At 47.7% G+C, this 20517-nt stretch overlaps 1 protein-coding gene across 1 annotated transcript; it reads left to right on the top strand.

The window, feature by feature from the left end:
• The first annotated feature begins 347 nt into the window (after nucleotides 1-347).
• LOC104471514 (procollagen galactosyltransferase 2) lies at nucleotides 348-18715 on the top strand. Its single transcript, XM_010086876.1, has 11 exons — nucleotides 348-451; nucleotides 1991-2108; nucleotides 2837-2971; nucleotides 7227-7431; nucleotides 12172-12291; nucleotides 12749-12825; nucleotides 14709-14815; nucleotides 15642-15774; nucleotides 17083-17210; nucleotides 17726-17932; nucleotides 18358-18715. Exons 1-11 carry the CDS (start codon nucleotides 438-440, stop codon nucleotides 18632-18634), a joined length of 1521 nt encoding a protein of 506 aa, XP_010085178.1. The 5' UTR covers nucleotides 348-437; the 3' UTR covers nucleotides 18635-18715.
• The last annotated feature ends 1802 nt before the right edge of the window (nucleotides 18716-20517 follow it).

Raw genomic sequence — 20517 nt, 5'->3', positions numbered from 1 at the left:
TGACCGCAAGGAGGATTCCGGGCGTGGGCATTAAGAAAAGAGTTCAGTCCTGTATCAGCTTGATGATCAAGCTGCGGTGATTCCTGTGAGGCAGGAGGAGATCAGCAAGAGGGGAGTGGTGTGTGAACACACCTGCGTTAAGGGGATGCTCTGTCTTTGTGGGGAAGGGGTGCTCTGCTGTGTCCCCCTTGCACCTCTGGAGCTGCTCTGAGTTCTGCCAGGAGCTGGGTGTGCCTGTAAGAAATAGGTTCTGCCTCTCTTTGACTCATTTGCCAGTTGGGAAAAGGCAAAGGACCTAAATAGTGTGTTAACAGAGCTTGTTGTGCTCTTATTTTTCCAGGGTGGCCACTGACCACAGTGTTGATAACACCACAGCAATCCTTAGAGAGTGGCTGAAGAATGTGCAGAACCTCTACCACGATGTGGAGTGGAGGCCGATGGAAGACCCCCCGTGAGTATTGCAGTGAGGGGCTGGCTGAGTGTATATGTCAAATTTTCTAGGTCTTCTGTTTTCAAACCAGGAGATGGACTAAATGTCCAAGCTTTAAAATGTGGATTTTTTGGGGGGGCAGGCGGGTCTGTCCCATTAAAATTGTGTTCTTATGGAGCCCCAAAATAAAAGTCTCTGACTTCAGTAAAGCAACTCATGAAGGACTTCAGAGAAGAAAGCATTTTCCATTTAGTTATTTAACATCTGCAGCTGCTCTCTTTGCATGGTAAACAAATACCATCAAAAGCTACAGGGAATAAAAACTGTCGTTCTGTATTTGTAAGGAAGCAGAGAAATCATAGCCCATTCCCGTAGTGTCCGTGAAAGTTCTGTCTGAGACATCAAATCTTCTGTAAGTTCTGAGCTAGAGAACTAGCTTGTACTCAGTTTGTTATGCCTTTGCATGACTTGCAGGATCATTGCTTTGAAATATGATGCTAGATTTAAGGAGCATCCCCTTTTGAGGAATGGAGGGCAACACCTATTTATGTGCAGAATTTCAAAGCAAGAGAATTGTCTGTGTTGGGATTTTATTGCCTTTTTTTTTAAAAGATCAGCTGTTCCTTGTTTTGTTCTCTTTTCTATTTCTTCCATCAGGGAACAGTACATCAGTTTCCCCTTTCTTTAGGCTGGCTTTTACTTTCAAGGTCCTCACTGCAGTGGTGGGGCATTTGTGGTGCAAACCCACAGGGAATGCTTGTTTTATTGACTTTTTTTAATCTTTTAATTGGAATTGTGTTTTCTTAATCCTGTCAAACTTGTCTTTTTTAAGGTCTGTAAAGTTTCTGAAGTTCTTAGCTCCTTCACTGGCTTATGCTGGCACTGTTTCAAAGTCCTGAATTTTTATTCCACATAGGGATCTGCCCCTAAGTTTCCTTCCATCTTTGTTACAAAGCATTTGCTTTTGGACCTGATCCTGAAAACAGAGACACACGCATAGCTTAGCTCACGTGATTGGGCTTGTGGGGTTGGGTGTTTGTAGATTTAAGAGCTGTTATTGGGATGTGTTAACAGTTACTAATAATGTCCAGACCCTGAGGGAATCCAAATTGCCTTCATCTTTACGTCCTCAGCTCTGTTGATTCTACTGGGCTTTAGGAAACTGTTTTATAGTTTTAAAGCCTAGCAGAGGACAGATGACTTTCTACCAGAGGGTCAGATGAGGTAAATCAGCTTCAATTCACTTCAGTGGGGTAACCTCTGCTTACATCAGGTGAGGACCTGCCTGCTGCAGAAGAAACTCCTGGTTTCAATAGTGTTATTTTGCTTGTGGCCGCTTGGTCGGCAGGAAATGCTGCAGCGCTGCTTGTTCTCCAGTGCCCTGTGTACACATGCCAGCGCAAAACTTGGAATCGTTCTCCCTCAAAACCTCTCCTGGGTTGCCTGAGGTGACTCTAACACTGTTTTTCTTTTGGAAAGAAGGCAGCAAGGGAATTTTTTTTTTTTTTTTTTTTTACTAGGGCCCAGATATGGGTTGCCATCACTTTTTTTCTTTGCTAGGTCTTACCCAGAAGAACTTGGGCCAAAACATTGGCCAAGCTCCCGATTCACTCATGTGATGAAACTCCGACAGGCTGCCCTGCGCGCTGCACGAGAGAAGTGGTCAGACTACATCCTGGTAAATACAAGGTTTGATTTATTAACTCTCCTCAGGCAAAAGATTTTTAGGTAGTTACTCCGATACTCGAGGCTGTCAAGAAGTTTCCTCTCCATCTAAAGACAAAGGTCCCTGCAGTGAGATGCTGTGTGGCATTTCTTGGTCTATGAGCGAGAGACTTTGCAGCTAGAGAGAGAAGTCGCTGGGTAAACCCAAGGTCAGGATTGAATATAATCCTGGTGCTGGGTAGGGACCTGCAAGGGTCCCCCAGATTGAAACCCCGCCTGTTATTGATGAAATGTAAGGGAAATAGTTCTGCAGAACAGTTGTAGAGAGATGTGTGCCTTTGGTCGCTGCAACAGCAGTTAATGGTGGTATTCCCAGCCTCTGAAAAAGGCGAGAGTGTGAGGCCAGTTTGTAAGAGTTCTTCTTGATCTTCTTCAGAGAATAAACCTGCCCTGAATTTTCAGCAGTGTTATTTTCCCTCGCAGCTCCCTTGCCCTTGTGCTGGAGTAAAGTTCTGTGGAGTCAGAGGGAAGCTCTGTATCTCTTCCCATCCCATAGCTGTGGTGTAGGGGCAGTCCCGCAGGGTTCACCCGTAACAGCCGCGTGTCCTGTGGTATCCAAACCACCAGCTCTGCGGTGTCTGCCAGTACCTCATGCCTCTGGCTGCCTTGTTCCCAAGAAAGTGTCAGGGGAAGCACATCGTTTCATCTAATAACAGATTTCTTCTCTACTTCCTTCTCTAGTTTGTTGATGCAGATAATTTACTGACCAACCCACAAACCCTGAACCTGATGATAGCAGAAAACAAGACACTGGTGGCACCAATGCTCGAGTCTCGCTCTCTCTACTCTAACTTCTGGTGCGGCATCACCCCCCAGGCAAGTGACCGCGTGAACGGTGCAAGCCATGTTTTCAAAGGCCTCCTGCTTTGTGTCTGTGAAGTATGGGCGTTGCTTCTGTTCTGTGACCTTTCCCATCTCCTTTTGTAATGTCCTTCTGAAAAGAAGCTGCTGTAGCTGTGAGGCATGCGAAGGTGATGTTAGCTTGTAGCGAGGACAGTGGTGTCATGAGGCATCTCGGCTTGCGCCTCTCTCAGTGGCGGCATCCCAAATCTTGGGTGGGTATCTTTGGGAAAGGTCTATACATTTGTAGGGAATCTGGCAAGAAGGGTAGAGAGGAGATTGCAGTCTGTAAATGTTTTTCAGGCTTTGTTTTCTAACCAAGCTTGTAGGTCTGAGCAAAGCAATACATGTTCTGCATTGGGTGTGCAGGCACACAACTGAAACTTGCTTCCTCATCTGAGGTTCATGGCTTGAAAAAGCTGAATCTGGAGGAAGCTGAGCATGCTTAGCCAAAAGTCCTCGGAGGTGATACAATCCCACTAACTACATAAAAAATACTGATATACACACCACAGTTTATTTGAGGTGGTTCCATATGTTTGTGTAATGAACTCTTGGTATGTAATTTTAGGCTAGCTTTCCTGTATAGTGACGCTAGTCTGAGAGGAATTTGCTCTTCTTTCTACAGCCCTACATTGTGCATAGGTTATTTTTCTCCCATTTATGTAGTGGGGCAACACCCTCTGCCTTGAATGGCATGTGTGTGCTGAAGTATGTATGTAAAGGGTACTGGTGTACAGGACAGAACTGCAGAGCCCAGAAACTGGGAGTTTCATCTTAACTTTTCAAATCCATATGCTACAGAAATTATAAGATACAAAAATGTTGTGTAGTGGAAATAGCATTATTTTTAGAGACAGAACAAGGTTGAGCTATCACTTTACAGGCTGATCCACATCACTGTGGTGTATAGGTAGGTCCCCACCCAGTCACTTGCTCGCTCCTGCCTAGCTGGATTGGGGAGCAAATTTGAAGGGCAAAAGGAGGAAAAAAATGAGAACAAAACACAAAAACAAACAAAAAAAACCCACCACAAACAAACTCAAAAGCAACCCTCATGGATGTAGATAAAGACAGTTCAGTAAGTGAAGGGGAAAGCTCCCAAACAAGTGACGCAAAAACAGTCACTCAGCACCAGGAGACTGATGCCCAGCCATTCCCTGAGCACTGACTGCTCTGGAAAAACTCCACCCCCCACCTCTATGTATTATTCATAGAATCATAGAACAGTTTGGATTGGAAGGGACCTTAAAGATCATCGAGTTCCACCCCCCTACCATGGGCAGGGACACCTCCCACCAGCCCAGGTTGCTCAAAGCCTCATCCAGCCTGGCCTTGAACCCCTCCAGGGATGGGGCATCCACAGCTTCTCTGGGCAGCCTGGGCCACTGCTTCACCACCTGCACAGGAAAACATTTCATCCTTATGTCCAACCTAAATCTCCCCTCTTTCAGCTTAAAACCGTTCCCCCTCATCCTGTCCCTCCACCCCCTGATCAAGAGTCCCTCCCCATCTCTCCTGTAGCCCCCTTTCAGCACTGGAAGGTGCTGTAAGGTCTCCCTGGAGCCTTCTCTTCTCCAGGCTAAACAACCTCAAGTTATTGCTGGAATATCCCTTCGGTCAGTTGGGGTCAGCTGTCCCAACTGTGTCCCCTGCCAGCCCCCCTGCCCACCCCCAGCCTTCTTGCTGTGGGGGGCAGAGCAAGAAGCAGAGAAGACCTTGGTGCTGTGCAAGCACCAATCAGCAGCAGCTGAAGCATCAGCGTGTTATCAACGCTGCTTTGGTCACCACTCTGAAACACAGCGCCATATGGGCTGCTATGAAGAAAATCAACTGCATCCCAGACAAACCCAGTACCATCATAAAAGGATTTTAGTAAGACAATCAAATATATAGAAGAGCTGATCTATTGTCACAGTCATTTTTTGCCTTTTTTCACTCCTTTCCTTTGAAGTGTTCTTGACTAAGCTCTAGATACTTCAGAGTACTTCAGAGACGCTCCACAGTCCTGCCCTTCCCCACCCTCTTGCTTTATTCGACAGAGCTAACCAGATACTAATTATAGTCATTATTGCTGAATGAACAAACTCCATTTACACTTTCTTCTGGTGTAAAACATCATTTTTCTTTCCTGGTGTTACCAAGAACACAAGTAGGGACTACAGGCAGGGTGAAAACATAACAACGTAGTGGGTTGGACCAAAGGTCTGTCTGTGTAGCACCACTACAAACCTAGGCAATGCTATAAGAACAAGGCAAACAAGTAAGTGAATGATACTTCCCCAGAATATTTTTCTATCCTCTGGCAATCTCCTTCTTGAGGATTTCTTGAGGAAGGTCATTGTCTTTACCAGACCAACTTATGGCAAGGAGTTCTACAGCTCAAACCAACTAACTGAGTAAAAATAGCAGGAGAAGATCCTGAACTTTTCAGATTCCTAGGAAATAAATATATAGATTGAAAAAAGGAGGCTGTGTGGGTGTGTTTAGTTGTTTCAGGTTTTGTTTTAAAATAGAGATATAAAATTCACAGCGAAGGCATTGTCCTTTAAGTTTTTAAGGTTAAGTCCTGAGACAGCCAGGTTTTCCACTGCTGTAAATCAGCATTGCTTCACAGCCTGTAGTGTTACCTCTCCGGTAGTAAATTTCCATCATTACCAGTGTTAGCTGAGAAAAGGAAAGGGGAAAAAACCTAGCAGTAAATGCATCTTGCAGAATTTGATGTAAAAAGCTGCTCAAATGAAAAGGAAAATTCCCACTTTATTATTTTTTCCTTTTCTCTTAGTTGCTGCTGCTTGTTTCTTGCAGTCCCCCAGCTTCGTGCTCTCAGCCTTGCCATCGCTGGGGACTTGGGGAGGGAGTAACAGCTGGAGCACGCCCTGAAACACAGCCTCCAGCCCTGAGCAGCAACAAGCCAAACCCAGCTCCAGACAGCTTGACATTTAGTTGTCATGAAGCTAACCTTAGGAGGGCACGGCAACAGTGCTGACAAGTTGGAGTCTTTCTTGACTACACATGATTTATGAGCAGTGAAAAGCCCCCAAACCTCCCAGTGAGCGACTGGAGGAGGAAAGATTTATTTCCAGCATCTTCCACCTGTGGGCATTCTCAGATGTCTGCTAAAGGTTGAAAGTTTTAACCCTTCCTTCAGTGGGAATGCTAGTAAGGTCTCTGCCTGCTCACTGCTTTTCATGAAAATCAGAGGAGCTGTGTTTGAGATATCCAGTCCTCGCAGTATGATCAGAAGGTATCTGAAGGGCAGAGGGGTGGATCAACAGATACATAAACAAACGCACCACACCATGCTTCTACACAAAACCAGGATAAAGTTGTTCTGCAGTGATTTGCTCAGCTAGGATACTCATGGAAAATATAACGTAAAAGTGACTTTTAGTGACTCATAATTTCTGCAAACACCGGAATCTGCTCTGGATTCAGCCGTCAGCCATGTTCGGATGTCTCACTGGTGCATTAGGAATTTCTTTCTAGGGGATTCAGTGTACTTATTTCTAAACCTGATAACTTTTTGACATATTGCACCTGCAAAACCAGCCGTAAGCTGCACAATGTGGGTGCTGCACCCCTAGTGCTTGGAAGGCTGGCAAAGCTCACGGTTACAGAGAAGTGAGCTGGCTGAAGTACCTCTCCCAGGCAGGCTCTGCAGGGAGAGCCCAGGAGTGGATATTAAACCTGCTTGCACTGGGATGGAGGAAGCAGGGATTCTTACACAGCTGGTGGAGACCTTTGTTGCCTTTGCTGCGGTCAAGCAATGTATGTTTTTTTTAAGGTCATGGTCAGAAATAATTTGCAGGTCCTATTCTGTGAGACACTGAATGTCCTTTGTGCCTGTTGAACATGGAGGATGCCACAGATGCTGAGCAGTTTCCAGGATCAGACCTGAGATTCTATGTGCAAAAAAAGGATTTTTTTGAAGAGACAGGGGAAAATAGTTTGAAGTTTGAAGCTCTGTTGCAAGGGAATTTTGCAATGAAAAGGCTTGAATATCCACTGGCTGCTAAAAAGAAGAGAGAAGGTCAAGCTTTAACATTTGGGATGGAGATTGTTTCTAAATACATGACTGAGCCCTTCCCAAAAGGGAGGCACTTCAACATCTGAGGATTGGGCACTGCTCCATCTCTGCTGGGGAGGGCTAAGGGTGAGAGCGTTTGCTAGGGAGCATCTATGAAACAGGAATCCCTTGTAACAAGCAGCCCCCTCCTTGTGCTTGCAGGGCTATTACAAAAGGACCCTGGATTATCCCCTGATTCGGGAATGGAAGAGGACAGGCTGTTTTGCTGTTCCAATGATTCATTCCACGTTCCTCATCGACTTGAGGAAAGAGGCCTCCACCAAGCTGATGTTCTACCCGCCCCACCAGGACTACACCTGGAGCTTTGACGATATCATGGTCTTTGCCTTTTCCAGTCGCCAAGCAGGTATGTCTGCAGCCTTTGCTAGTGGAGATGTGCAGATCTCTACTTGGAGTCCATAGGCCAAAAGTCATCTGTTGGCTTCAGTGGTGAGTTAAGACCCTGTGCCCTTTTGTCTTTCGGATCTGGTCAGGGATAACCAGCAGCAAGTGACTGGCAATGCAGTTTTGAGTCACACCTAGCTTCAAAGGACATGGGAGCCGTTCTCAGGGCTGGAGCAGTGTTTTGGAGACAAAATGTGTGGCAGCCACCCCTGATGGGTGTCAAGGGGAGCCGTTCTCAGGGCTGGAGCAGTGTTTCGGAGACAAAATGTGTGGCAGCCACCCTACAGCAAGATGCAGGTGAATCCTGTGAGAGTGGAAGGTATTCTAAAGTCTGTAGGTAAGGTATCTGAAATCACAACTTCCACGAGACTCCATGAGGAAGGGGGTGAGGGCAAGAGGCTCTTTCCAGGCGTAGCCTGGGAGCCGTTCTCAGGGCTGGAGCAGTGTTTCGGAGACAAAATGTGTGGCAGCCACCCTACAGCAAGATGCAGGTGAATCCTGTGAGAGTGGAAGGTATTCTAAAGTCTGTAGGTAAGGTATCTGAAATCACAACTTCCACGAGACTCCATGAGGAAGGGGGTGAGGGCAAGAGGCTCTTTCCAGGCGTAGCCTGGAAAATCCCAAGTTGTTTACCCACAGTGCTGATGAGGCTTTGCTTCGTGGGATTTAGCAGGAACTGTTTGAGGGGTAGGAGTTTGGTTTGGTTTTTTTGAAAGCAAAATCAGTGCAACTTTCAGGGGAAGGAGTCTGTGGCTGTGCTGAGAGAAAATATCTTGCAGGCAAGGGCAGGTTAGAGCTGGTGTGTGAGCAGTCAAATCTCTGCGTGCTTGTCATTGTATCATTGGTACTTGGGGAGAACTGCTCGAGCACTGAGCTGCCTTGAGATCCCTGGGGCACAGCAGAGAGAAAATATGTTCTGCTCCAGCTGATACTGGGATTGGTTTCTACTGGACAGTGGGAAGATTTCAGTTAGACCTGAAATACTGGAGTCCTTCCAGGCCAAGTCACAACCTTGGCATCCTCTTCCGTTGCCTGGAATGGCTGTTGGTGTTTGCAGAGGGCTCCTAGTGTCTCAGAGAAATCCCTGTCTCTTACATGCAGGACACTGCTGTTTGTACTTGTGGTGAAGACGTTTAGTCCCATTTCTTTTTGGAGACTGGATCTGGTGAGTATTCTGGCTCCAGCAAAGTCCTGGCTGGCAGACCTGTGTGTAGCAGTGTCGGAGATGAGAGGAGCTTCTAGGAAGAGTATATCTTTAACAACCACCTGTTCTTTGTCCTGCTCTGCTGAAAAGGGGAAGGTCTGGGGCTTTATAAGGAAAAAAGGACTGATGAAACTTTAGCAGCACCAGCAAAATGCAGATCTCCTCAGAGCTTCGTGACTGGTTTTGCTGGCTTACCGAGGTGAATCAGGAGGGAAAAGTTGTTTGTGGGTCCAGTGAGTGATGTGCTGCTGGTGTTACCTGTCCTCTGCTTGCAAAAGAGGTAAAGTGAAGGTGAGAAGGAAGGGCTGTTCTTGGGGGACAGGCAAGCAGAGAGAAAGTGAAGAAGTGGAGCTTGATGTCGACGGTCAATTCTGGAGAAGAGACAGGCTGAGAAGACTGCCTTTCCCACCATTTCCAGACCAGCACAGCGGCCACCAGCTGTTTGCAGCTTTCCTTTGAGTAATCTTTCTGGTTTGAAGCTCTTGGCAGAGCTGCAACAGGCAGCATTGTCTTGACAGACTAATCTGGGCTTTTTAAAACTCAGCTCCAAGGGGATGAGGGATGCAAGGTGAGAAAGGTAAATGATAAGAGGAGAGCTGAAATTAGAGCCCTTAGGAGGCAGAGGAGGGTAGGGGAGACGAGATGTGAACTTTCAGAGTGCCTTTGTGGTCCTGACTTTCAGGACATTGGTATGTTGGCTCCAAAGGAGAATAGAGGTTTAGGTCTGGAGAGCAAAACGAACTCCTTCAAATCTGCCTGTCCGCCTTGTTCCCTCTGACAGCTCTCCCAGAAACGCAGCATCCAATTAGGCTGGTAGCTTCACTGCATTAGCTCCAACTGCTTAAGAAATATTTCAGGGATTCAAATCCATCATTTTTTCCTTCCATCCCAGAAGACTTCAGCTTTTTCCAGGATTGACCCATGACATGAAAGGCTTTGCTTCAGCAGTCTGGCCCATTGATCTGCTCAGGTTGTTGGCTTGTGTCCTGGGCTGAGTTTTGTCACCCAAGATAAAAGGATGACATCCAAGCTCAGAAATGTGAAAAATGTATGGACTTCGAGGGAGACTTCTCTTTGGAGTAACTTCACTTCTTCCCTGAAGTCATAAATGATGTTGGCTTTTGTCCAGGCTGAGTGCTGCACTTAACACCTCAGATCAAACCATCAGTTTTCAACAGTGACCCTACTGCTCCAAGCCACGGTTTTGTGATGCTCCAAAGAGACCGTCCCACTTCTGCTGAGGGGACACAGCCTGGCCGTGGTGGTAGTACTGACCCAACAAAACTCACTGCCGGTGTTTTATTGACAAAGGTAGGCTCTGGAGACCTAGAGCCAGCCAGCAGGAAGGTCTGGTCACAGGGATGTGGGGAAATGTAGGTTGCCTAAATCTGGCTGTGGGTTTAGGGCATGGCTCTGAATCCTCGTCACTGCCTTAGAAAGGCCAATAATAATACAAATATCTGTAGCTTTTCTGTTCCTTGTAGCAATCGTTTATCTTATTACGAAAACAGAGCTGCAGAGCGAGTCCCCCTCCCCGTTTTAATGTAGCTTTACCACTTTAAAGTAGCTTTTATCCCAGAAGGAACAGAAATACTGGTATGAATCTATGCAGATTAACTGTGTTTAAGCCAGCGAAAGATAAGAGCGGAGATCAGTGAGCCAGATAAGATTAGTTGATGAGATCAGCGCCAAATCCATTAATGTCAGCAGGTAGTATTTTTTATTCCACCATTTACCTAATTGCAGCTGACAGCTGAATGTGTTTTGGCAAGTAGTGTAGCTAGCAATTTACTTGCAGAACTTACGGTGGTAGAAGCACTGGGGTCATTAATGCAGACAATTCTGCTTTGCTAAAAATACCAGGGATTAGCAGGACTAATACATGAAAGCATCAACACACCAGGTAGTGTCTGCTTTTCATTTATTTCCTAGAGGGTGAGGTTGGTGTGCTTGTTTCATTGGGACAAAAAAAAAAAAAAAGGGGAGGGGGAAGGGTGACAAGGTAGGCAGAAAAGCTTGTAGGTTTGCATTTCTCTTTAAATCTGCTTGGCCAGTTGTATGTGTTCTGGCAGCTTTCAGATTGTGGTTAATTAATAAAGGATCCTAGTAGAGCTCAATTAAAAACAGCGGAAATATTTTCCCTTGGCTTCTCTGGATGTAGCTTTTGAGTGTGTTGCCTGATGCGACATCAGGCCCAGCGCTGCTGCAGTGGCAGCTGATGGTGAGCAAACTCCTGGTCAGTCCAGAGGGAACGGGATTTTGCTGATCCAAGGTTGCAGGGATGTTCCCAGTGAACAAGCTCAGCAGTGGGTGGGTCTCTCCCTTGCAAAGACGTCTCCTCTGAGGGGAGGCTTTGCATCTTCTCTTTGTTTCACACCTTCAGATTCAGCTCCTTGAGCAAGCAGTTGCAAATGCTTTTGAGCAGAAGGAAGTCATGTTATCACCCCTTTTTGAAAGCAGCTTTTCTCCTTGCTGGTGTTTCTCTCTAGGATTTTCCTCTAATCTTTAGGGCACTGTAAAAACTAGTCCTGGAGAGGAAAGGACCATGTTTGGTGGTTCACTAGGCACTTCCAAGATGATTATCCTATGTATTCCTCAAAGTCCTTTTGCCAACATGGGTGAAAATGTCTTTCTGTTTGCTTTGGCTAGAAAATAAGCAGGAAGATGCTTGACTGCAAAAGCCAGAGTGAATCCCTTGCGAGCCTGGTAACAGACCCTGCAGCTACACTGGTGCCTTGGGCTTGCAGCTTCACCCTGTGTGATCCCAGGGGAGCTGAACTGCCTGGGCCTGTGTTTGGCCAACCGTGTGCTGTTGAAGCTGGGATCAGACTTGACTCCTCTGCCTTGCGAGAGTCACTGCATGTTTATTGTGGTCTGACAGAGCAGCCTTGCAAAGCTCCGACAAAAGCTTCCATCACCCCTAGCCACGCTGAGTTTGAATTTTTCCTCTCTTAAGTCTGCCTGGCTTGCTCGGAGGGTGAAAACCTGTTCCTGCTTTTAGCTCAAGGTCTGTGAAGGGATTGTGTCAGGCGAGGTGCCAGGTCTGAGCAGTGCTGGTGGGTTTGGGGACTGAGGTCTGTGGTATTCCCCAGTTACCCACTAGTCCTGCTGTGTGTGTGTGTCTCAGATGCTCCTTTTGCTGAAGGCCAGTTCTGCCCTCTGCTGTAGGCTTGGTCTTGTAGTGTGAAGGCAAAGGCCAAAAGAGATCCTGGTCTAAGAGGGGAGTTCCCAGTCTCTCCTAGGAGAAAACTGATTGCAGTTAAAAATACCTACTGCTAGGGAGCAAGTGAAAATGGGTTTTATAGAAGACACCACTTGCTGCCAGGGAAATAAAACAGAAAATGTCACTATGATGTTTTTGAAAATTGTTTGCTTATGAAGCAGAACTTTTTGAGACTGAGGTCCTGGCGTAAGTATGATTGTGGCCACATAGCACCAGAGCAGCAAAATCCTCTGGTAAAGGACCTGGCTCTGATTTCTGGGTTTTGTCATCCCCAGGAATACAGATGTTCATCTGCAACCGTGAACACTACGGCTTCCTTCCCATGCCCCTGAAATCGCATCAGACGCTGCAAGAAGAAACCGAGAACTTTGTGCACACCCTAATTGAGGCTATGAGTAAGTCACTGTGCCTGCCATGATGGGACCCCTCCCACACTGATGTTTGTAGAGTTCTCCTGCCATTTTTTTTTTTGAGACTCTACCTCCTCATCTGACCACTCTCATAATGTTTTCCTACCCAGTTGTCCATTTTCCATCTGGGGGTGTCATCACTTCACGGTCAGGTCAACCCTGTTCACAAAACCCCTTAACTTCCCCGTATCAAATTCAAAAATGCATCTTTAATGTAGAAAGGATGCTGCACAACCTCATTTTTTGCCATGAGCTCCATCTGGCAGATGGCGGCTGGCTTCTGCTTTGCAAGGTGGACACTTTCTGCTCCACCCACTCCTGCGCTGCCTTCATCTCCTGGGTCCCTGGGGCTGTAGACCCAGTGATGCAAACACATGCAGATACCTGATATCAACGCAGCATGTCCATGCAGGTGACATGTGGGATCTCTCATCTCTTCCAGTTGATCGTCCTCCTGTTGAGCCGTCTCAGTATGTCTCTGTTCCTCCGAAGAACCCTGACAAGATGGGATTTGATGAAGTAAGGAACCCATTTTGCTGCCATTGTCTTTTCTTGTCTTCCTGTTTACCACCTATGGGGCCAGGGTTCTTCCTGTAGCTGAGTTTCCAGCTGTTTCCCTTGGAGTATGTTACCTTTCCACATGGTTAGCTCTTTCCCCATCACTCGTCTTTTGGGCTTAAACTTTTTGCAAGGAGAAAATAGCCATCCTTACTTGGGGAGAACTGCCGAGCTTGGGGAAGCAGAAGGGAAAGGGCTCAGGGAGCATTCTTTCCCTCTGGCATTTGCAGAGGAGAAACGAGGCCAGTCAGGTCTGTGGGCACTTAGTACCTGCTACAAGACCCCTGATGAGGAGTGTGGATTGTGTGCAAGGGCAGTGGCCAGCAAATCTTGGGGCTTCCTGTCTTCATGGCGTGGATGTTTTAACCTAGCCAGGAGGAGATGGCAGAAGTGGGGGTGAAGAACATGTTCCCTGGTTCTTGTGCTGTTTCCTCTGCATCTGACTCTGCAGAGCAGCTCAGCAGTCCTTCTGTCCTGTGACAAAAACTGGTCTTTTGGGAAATCTCCTGCTTTCCGATGACAGAAGGGAATGATTTCTCTTACCTGAGAGAGAGGCAGGGGAGCCAGGCTCTCAGCTGGGTTCTGGCCCAGGAGCGATGAAAACCATAAACGCTCTTACCTTACTGTGTCAGCTCTCCCCTTGCCCTGCTTGCTCACCACATCCTTCTGCGAAGGCCTTAAGTAAAGGTGAACTAGAAGGCTGGCTGCTGACACTGGTACTGCCCCAAGACCTGTCGGAAATTCCTCTCCTGACTCTGCCTTACGTTGTGGAGAGAGCAGGCGTGGAGGGGAGGAGATGGAGAGGGACCTGCTGGGCTTTAATTAACCCGGGTCCGAGTTATTCACAGAGCCAGCAACCCCTATGGCCTCAGCTGCCAGGGTGGCAGTGGTACCGTGACCGAGGGAGCTGCGGTGCTCAGGGGAACCTTTGTCTTCTTGGCGTATTCTGCTACATCTGTTTATACGACTCGTAAAGTCTGAATCTGATTTGGCTAATGTGTGTTTGAGCATCTGTGTTTAGGACACAGCTGGTGTAGGTTTTTTTCCATGTTGTCCTTTGTGGCTGCACTTTGTTTATCCAATTTATTATTTTTGCATTTGTACTAAGCTGGAATTTGACCTGCTGCTTACTGGGATGAGGTTTTGCTCCACAGGGTACAAGGCTGCACTTGTACTTGTCTGCCTGGGACTGAAAAATATCCCTGACCCTCTGCAGTTTACCTGCAAATGAGGGCTTCAGTCCTCTGCCAGAGTCTGGCTCCTCAAGGCTTGGACCGAGCCTGGCCCAGACGTCTCCGTTCCCAGTCTTGGCTCTGTGCTGGGCTTTCTCCTCTGGCAGGGGTAGCAGCGGATTTTCAGCACTTGAAATAATGACAAAAATCCTCTTTTTACTGTGTCCTTGTACTTGGATCATGGCCTTGCTGATAATCCCGAATACAGGCAGTGGCAGCTTTCTGGGGAAACATGTGGGTCAGTGTTCCTCCGGGACTGGAGCTGGAGATGGCCGTTTTGCTCTGCATTTAATATAAATCAAAACATCCTGTATCTTTGGAAATTCTAGGCTTGGTCTTCTCTTACCTTTAGTCATCCCTGAAGAGCAACTTTCCCCTGTGACATAAAACATCCAGAGGAAGTAGTCGTTATACAAAGAACAAGCCTCTAACCTTTCAGCTCAAAACCAACCTCAACTTTTTGACAAATTCTAAGCAACCTGGAATGAAAACACAGCGGGGATTTTCATAAGACCTGCTTTTCCAATGGGGCTGCTGGATGAGGGCGGGTCAGGACTCCCTTTAATTCCTCACTCCCAAGCTGGGGAACTGATGTGTTTCTTTCCTACTCAGATTTTCATGATCAATCTGAAGCGTCGGAAGGACAGGCGGGATCGGATGCTGAGGACTCTCTATGAGCAGGAGATTGCAGTCAAAATAGTGGAGGCTGTGGATGGAAAGTGAGTTTTGGCCGGGGCTGCTGGTGTTTGCAAAGAGTGGGTTGTGCATAACTGCTCAGCACTATCTCCTTGGATGCCCAGACCTCCCTTCTGGTGGGGAAGGCGGGGCTGAGGGGAGAAGCATCCCTTTTATTTACCTGGCAGTCTGTCTGGGACAGTTTTGCTCTATTTGTTTCTTCTATTGCAATTAGTCAAGTCTCTGTGAGACAAGCAGGGCAGTGTCGTTCAGACTAAGGTGAAAGTTGGGTTAAAATCGTCCTGATTTCTGGGAGCTGTAATGTTTGTACGCAGTTAAAAGGAGTCAGAGTCAGCAGTGAAAGCTTAGAGAGAGTTATCTCCTGGGAAGATCCTCCATCCTCCTGCTGCAAAGCTCTTGTGCTGCAGTGTTAACCCTGCACAGTCCTTTCCAGGCTTACTCTGAGGTGTGTTCCGATATTTTTATAATGAGAAATCAAGGGAGAAGTTTTAGGTCTGGGGACTGCAAAAAGGCCTCAGGGAGATAGGAACCCACATGCCAGGTCGTGGTCTTTGAGACTTGAGTACCCATCAAGACCTCTTAGAAAAATACAAAGCCAAGCACCTGACAAGTTGATGGTCCCACAAGAAGTCGTTGGCAGAGTTAAGGATATGATTTGTCAGCTTGATTTAGAAATGTAAATCAAGAGGTTAATTTTTCTCCAGGTTTTGGAGTGAAACAAGTGCAGGAGTTTCTTGAGAGATGGCTTTTCTCTGAATGTCAGCAGCATCTCCCATGTCGGGTCTGTGTCTGACTTGGATTTACTTTTTTTTTTTTTTTAAATAATTATATATGTTGTCTCTTTCTCAGAGCACTGAACACAAGTCAGCTCAAAGCCCTCAGCATCGATATGCTCCCAGGTTACCGGGACCCGTACTCCTCCAGGCCACTAACCAGGGGAGAGATCGGCTGCTTCCTGAGTCACTATTACATCTGGAAGGAGGTGAGGAGTCTGTGGGTGCCCGGGGTGCTGCAGGAAGGTGTGGTGGGCAGGCGCACAGCCCGTCTCAGGGCAGAACATCAAATCCAAATGCCGGTTTCTGAAAGTGCAGGATGGAACCATTTTCCTCTGTTTGTAGGGGATCATGCTCCAGGTTTTCCCTAAATGCACTGTTCAGCTTTCTCATCTCTGTTTTCCATTTGCTAACAGCTCTGAGGGATTTCAGTCAGAATATGTTCATGACTGTTGGTGCAAAGCGTCCAATTGCTTGCTTGGATCAGGTTTGCTCAGGAGAAAGGCAGGAAGGTTTTGAAGAACAAATGATGTTTTAAAAAACCTCCTTTCCCACCCCCTACCCCTGGCTTGACTCTGCATCTGTGCTGAAGCAACTGTGACTCTGCTGATCAGCTTTGTTATGTTGGCATATCATAAATATTCGTAGCATTGGGGTCCTCTGCTACCTGACATAAGCGATCTTGTCTGGGTGGTAAAAGCTGCAGCTTCTGCTGTCCCTGGTCACCTGGGGAGCAACACTTGAGGAGATCTGGGCTGCACTGGTCAGAGACGCTGGAGTTACACAGCCCAGCATCAACATGAGGGGTTTTTTCAAGTAAGGCATGGTGGAGGCAGGAGAAAGACCTGCTGCTAAAAGAAGACCGGGTGATGGCAGCCGTTTTCCAGATGTCATGGTGAGGGTTGCACCTCCTGGTGCAGGGTCCTGTACAGGCATCTAAGGAGGGTCCCCCTGCCCTCAGGGGTGTCAGCTGCAGCGCCTCTCGGCAGGACAGGGCATTGATCCAACCAGCCCAGAGCCACCAGCAGTGACTTCAGTCGTGGGAAGTCAGGCTGTGCTTTCGGGCTCAAGGCTTCTGAATCACCAACAGTCAGGTGGAACTGAAATGCAGGATGCCTTTACATTTGTGTTCCCTAAGTTGTCAGGGCCAGACTTTTGTTACGCTGGATCGTCCTCCTTCCCAGACTCCAGAAGCACTTTTTTGCAACAAAGAGATTTTTCTGAGCAAGATGGTTGGTGTGGTCATGCTACGTGGTAGCTCGTGGGTTCCAGATGGTGCAGCATCACATGGAAGGTTTTCCTAGGTTGCAGATGCTCAGCCACAGGGTATTTTTAGGACTGTTCTCACTGGCTCTTGCAGCCTTTCCCAGCTGAGCTGTGAATCCAGGAGCGGTTCTCCAGCCTCCCTAACTGTGTGGTCTAGAAGGCAATGCCAGGTCAGGATGACCCCAGCAATTTCAGGGTGCAGGGAGTGGCCCGTGTGTGCCACTGATCTCTTCTGAACCCTCTTGTTTCAGGTGGTGAACAGAGAACTGGAGAAGACACTTGTGATTGAGGATGATGTGCGCTTTGAACACCAGTTTAAAAGGAAGCTCATGAAGCTGATGGACGACATTGAAAAAGCCCAGCTGGACTGGGAGCTGATGTAAGTGACTGGCCCTCAGCCATCTGGGAGCTCCTGGGCATGCAGGGGAGGTCAGCAGCACCTGCTGGGTCATGATAGAGGTGCAGGTTAATGCTGGAGTGCAGGGGAAGGCGGCAGGGACCTCTCGGTGGCTCTTCCCACCAGGACAGCTGTGCTTTCTGGGGCAGGCTGATGCTGGAATGTCCGATGGGCACCATTAGTGCCCTTTCTGAGCAGTAATTTTGATGTCAATAGTGTCTGGAGATGCTGCTCTGATAGAGGAACAGACACAGCTCCGTCCTGAGGCTTGGACCATGGCATCTTAGCTCCTGTATGAAGTCTTTCCCAGCTATACTACCCACCAGGTTAGGACATGGATGTCAGGGAGTGGTGCAGGATAGAAATCTGTAAACCTGGTCAGGGATTACTTCTTGGATTGAGCCTTTGCCCTTCCCTGGTTGACATGAACAGTTGTGTGGTCCTAACTGATGCAGATTGGCTTGGTTCAAATTTTCATGGTCTTTACATCCTTTAAGCTACATCGGCCGGAAAAGGATGCAGGTGCAGGAGCCTGAGAAAGCAGTTCCCAATGTCATGAACCTGGTGGAAGCTGATTACTCGTACTGGACGCTGGGGTACGCAATCTCTTTCCAAGGGGCTCAGAAACTCATCGGAGCTGAGCCATTCAGCAAGATGCTGCCTGTAGACGAATTTCTGCCAGTCATGTACAACAAACACCCAGTGTAAGTAGGATACCTTCGTTGCTCGGGTTGACGTGAGCTGGGTCTTGTTGGATGAACTTAAGCCGGATCATGTTGGTGTGTCTCACTTCTGTAGCCTGGCTGCTGGGGGACAGGGCTGCACGTCGTGTTTTTTGTTGTCTGCATCGGGGCTCTCGGCGCAGGTCAAAGGAGGTGACAGACCTCCTGTGGAGGGGTTATTATCTGTACCTGGTGGGCAGGTTCTGAGACATGAGGCTTTGGTTGTGTGGGCTGTGTTTGGCTGTGAGGCCCGTGGTTCTGGCTGCAGAGAGTCAGACTCCACCCCAGCGATTGCACCCACTCCCTGGAACCTGTTCGCTCCCTGCATTGGCATTCATCTCCCAGTTAAAAGCAGCGGCACCAATGAACATTCACTCTGTTACTGATGATTTTTCTCTCCTCTTTAGAGCAAAGTACATGGAGTACTATGAGTCCAGAAACTTGAAAGCCTTTTCAGCAGAACCCCTGCTTGTTTACCCCACCCACTACACGGGGCAGCCAGGCTACCTCAGCGACACAGAGACCTCCACCATCTGGGACAACGAGACTGTGTCAACGGACTGGGACAGAACACACTCCTGGAAATCCCGGCAGCAGGGCAAGATCCACAGTGACGCCCAGAACAAGGATGCCCTGCCATCCCAGTCGTCTCTCAATGCGCCATCCTCCAGGGATGAACTATGACTGCCCGCTTCCCCCAGGACTCTGTTGACAGCTGAACCTGCCTCACACTTTAGCTTTTCACCCCTGAAAGTCGTAGAGCAGCTCTTCATGTGGTCTCCTTTCTCCTGCTTCAAATGGCAAAGCGGAGTGGTTGGACCTGACACCTAACCAAGCCGCTTAGGACGGGGGGGGAGATGAAGGAGGAAAAAGAACAAGTGTTCCGGACTGGCAGAAAACAGGCAGAGATCTGAACAAAAGCCCTCACAAGCTTTTGTAAAAAAAAAAAAAAAAAAAACAAACCAAACAAAACAAACAACCTTGAATGACGTCTTTCTACAGTTCCTTGTGTAGAATACTATATTTATAAAGATTAATATATAGAGGTGTACAAGTGTTAATACCTTTCTGGATAGCTGTAACTGGGCTGCTGTGTAATTGTTACTCCCTGTAGGTTTGTAGGCTTTTATAACCCTGTTCACCGAGAGAAACCACAGGCATTTGGGTTATTTGGGTTTGATTTTCAAAGGGAATCAAGATGGTTTCCAAAAATGCTCAGTGTACTAGAGCAGTGCTCCTCTGTAGGGTCACCTCCTTCATTGCACTGCTACAGAAAACTAGCTGGCTTCCCCTCCCAAATTTCAAACCTTGCTAGATCTCATCTAAATTGGCCTCCCAGTCCAGAACCAATGTCTGGACATGTTTAAACTCTTGGAAACTAGTAGAGAAAGCAGAGGGTGCTGGTTTTATTTGTCTCTGCACTGCCTGAAGGGAACACAGGTGGAGTTGGTCGATGTCATGTCCTGCTTCACCCCTGCCTCAATTTACTCCTTCAGGAAAGCAAAGCCTGGCAACCTATTTGCAGGTCTGTTTAATTAGGCCTTAAAACCAAGTGTAGGACTTGCAGGAACTTTAAATTTTAAAAGTTTGGTTATGAACTGCTTGACACTATCCCTATAAAAACAAGACAACCTACAGAAATCTTAGTGTTACCAACTGTACTGTTCTCGACAGCCTTGATAGAATTGCGTGTTACAGGACGGAAAGGCAACTTGTCTGGATGTATTTTCATGTGCGGAGCAAACTTGTCTGTTTTTTGGATGAGTTCTGATGTACTTGCTGTTGACTAACATGTCAGCAGACTATGGTGTGTTTATATATATATGTATATTTTTAAATGTTTCTCAGAGGCCAGGTGATTGCGGACTACACTGTGTAGGTTGGCTGGCACAGACCCCAGCCCGCAGCGGGAGGATTCCCTCCTGGCCTTGGGGCTAGAGACTCACCTGCTGGCAGATCCGCGCAGTTGTGTGTGTGTGGCTGGTTGGGTTTTTAAAATTTTTTTGTTTGTTTTTAATAATTACTGATCAATGTTGTGCTTTCTGCTAAAGAAGACTTGTTATTACCTGTCAGCCGGTCTGATAATACATAGAACCTGGTGCAAGATGAGGAGCTGTGTCTATTCTTCATCGGGTGGGAGCAGTCCTGGCCAGGGAAGGGCAGCTCAAGAGTTTTTCAGCTGTCTCGCTCTGCTGTGGAGTCACTGGCCATATCAATGTGCCTGTTCTGCAGCTACCGCCTGGAAGCCGTGTTCCTTCTGCTGTCCAGGCTGCAGCAGGTGCCCATGCGACAGGGTGAGTACGTAGAGCAGGTCTGCCCCGGGCCACCGCACGCCACCTGGGTTGTTCCCCTCTGACACCTCCTCTCCCTTCCTCCACAGGTCTCACTCTGACCTCTATGATGCATGGTTGAGCACGGTGATCCCAGAGGTGTCAGTAAGAAGCCTGGTGTGGCCTCTAGAAGCAGGACATCCATGAACTGGTGAGTGTCCAGCACACTGTCAGGTGTCACTGGGGATACGGTGCCATGCGTGGGAGCCTGGCAGAGCAGCAGGGATGAGCCAGTGC

This window comes from Pterocles gutturalis, unplaced genomic scaffold, assembly GCF_000699245.1.
Source record: "Pterocles gutturalis isolate BGI_N339 unplaced genomic scaffold, ASM69924v1 scaffold11206, whole genome shotgun sequence".
Classification (NCBI taxonomy): domain Eukaryota; kingdom Metazoa; phylum Chordata; class Aves; order Pterocliformes; family Pteroclidae; genus Pterocles; species Pterocles gutturalis.
This window is presented reverse-complemented; position numbering and strand designations above follow the sequence as displayed.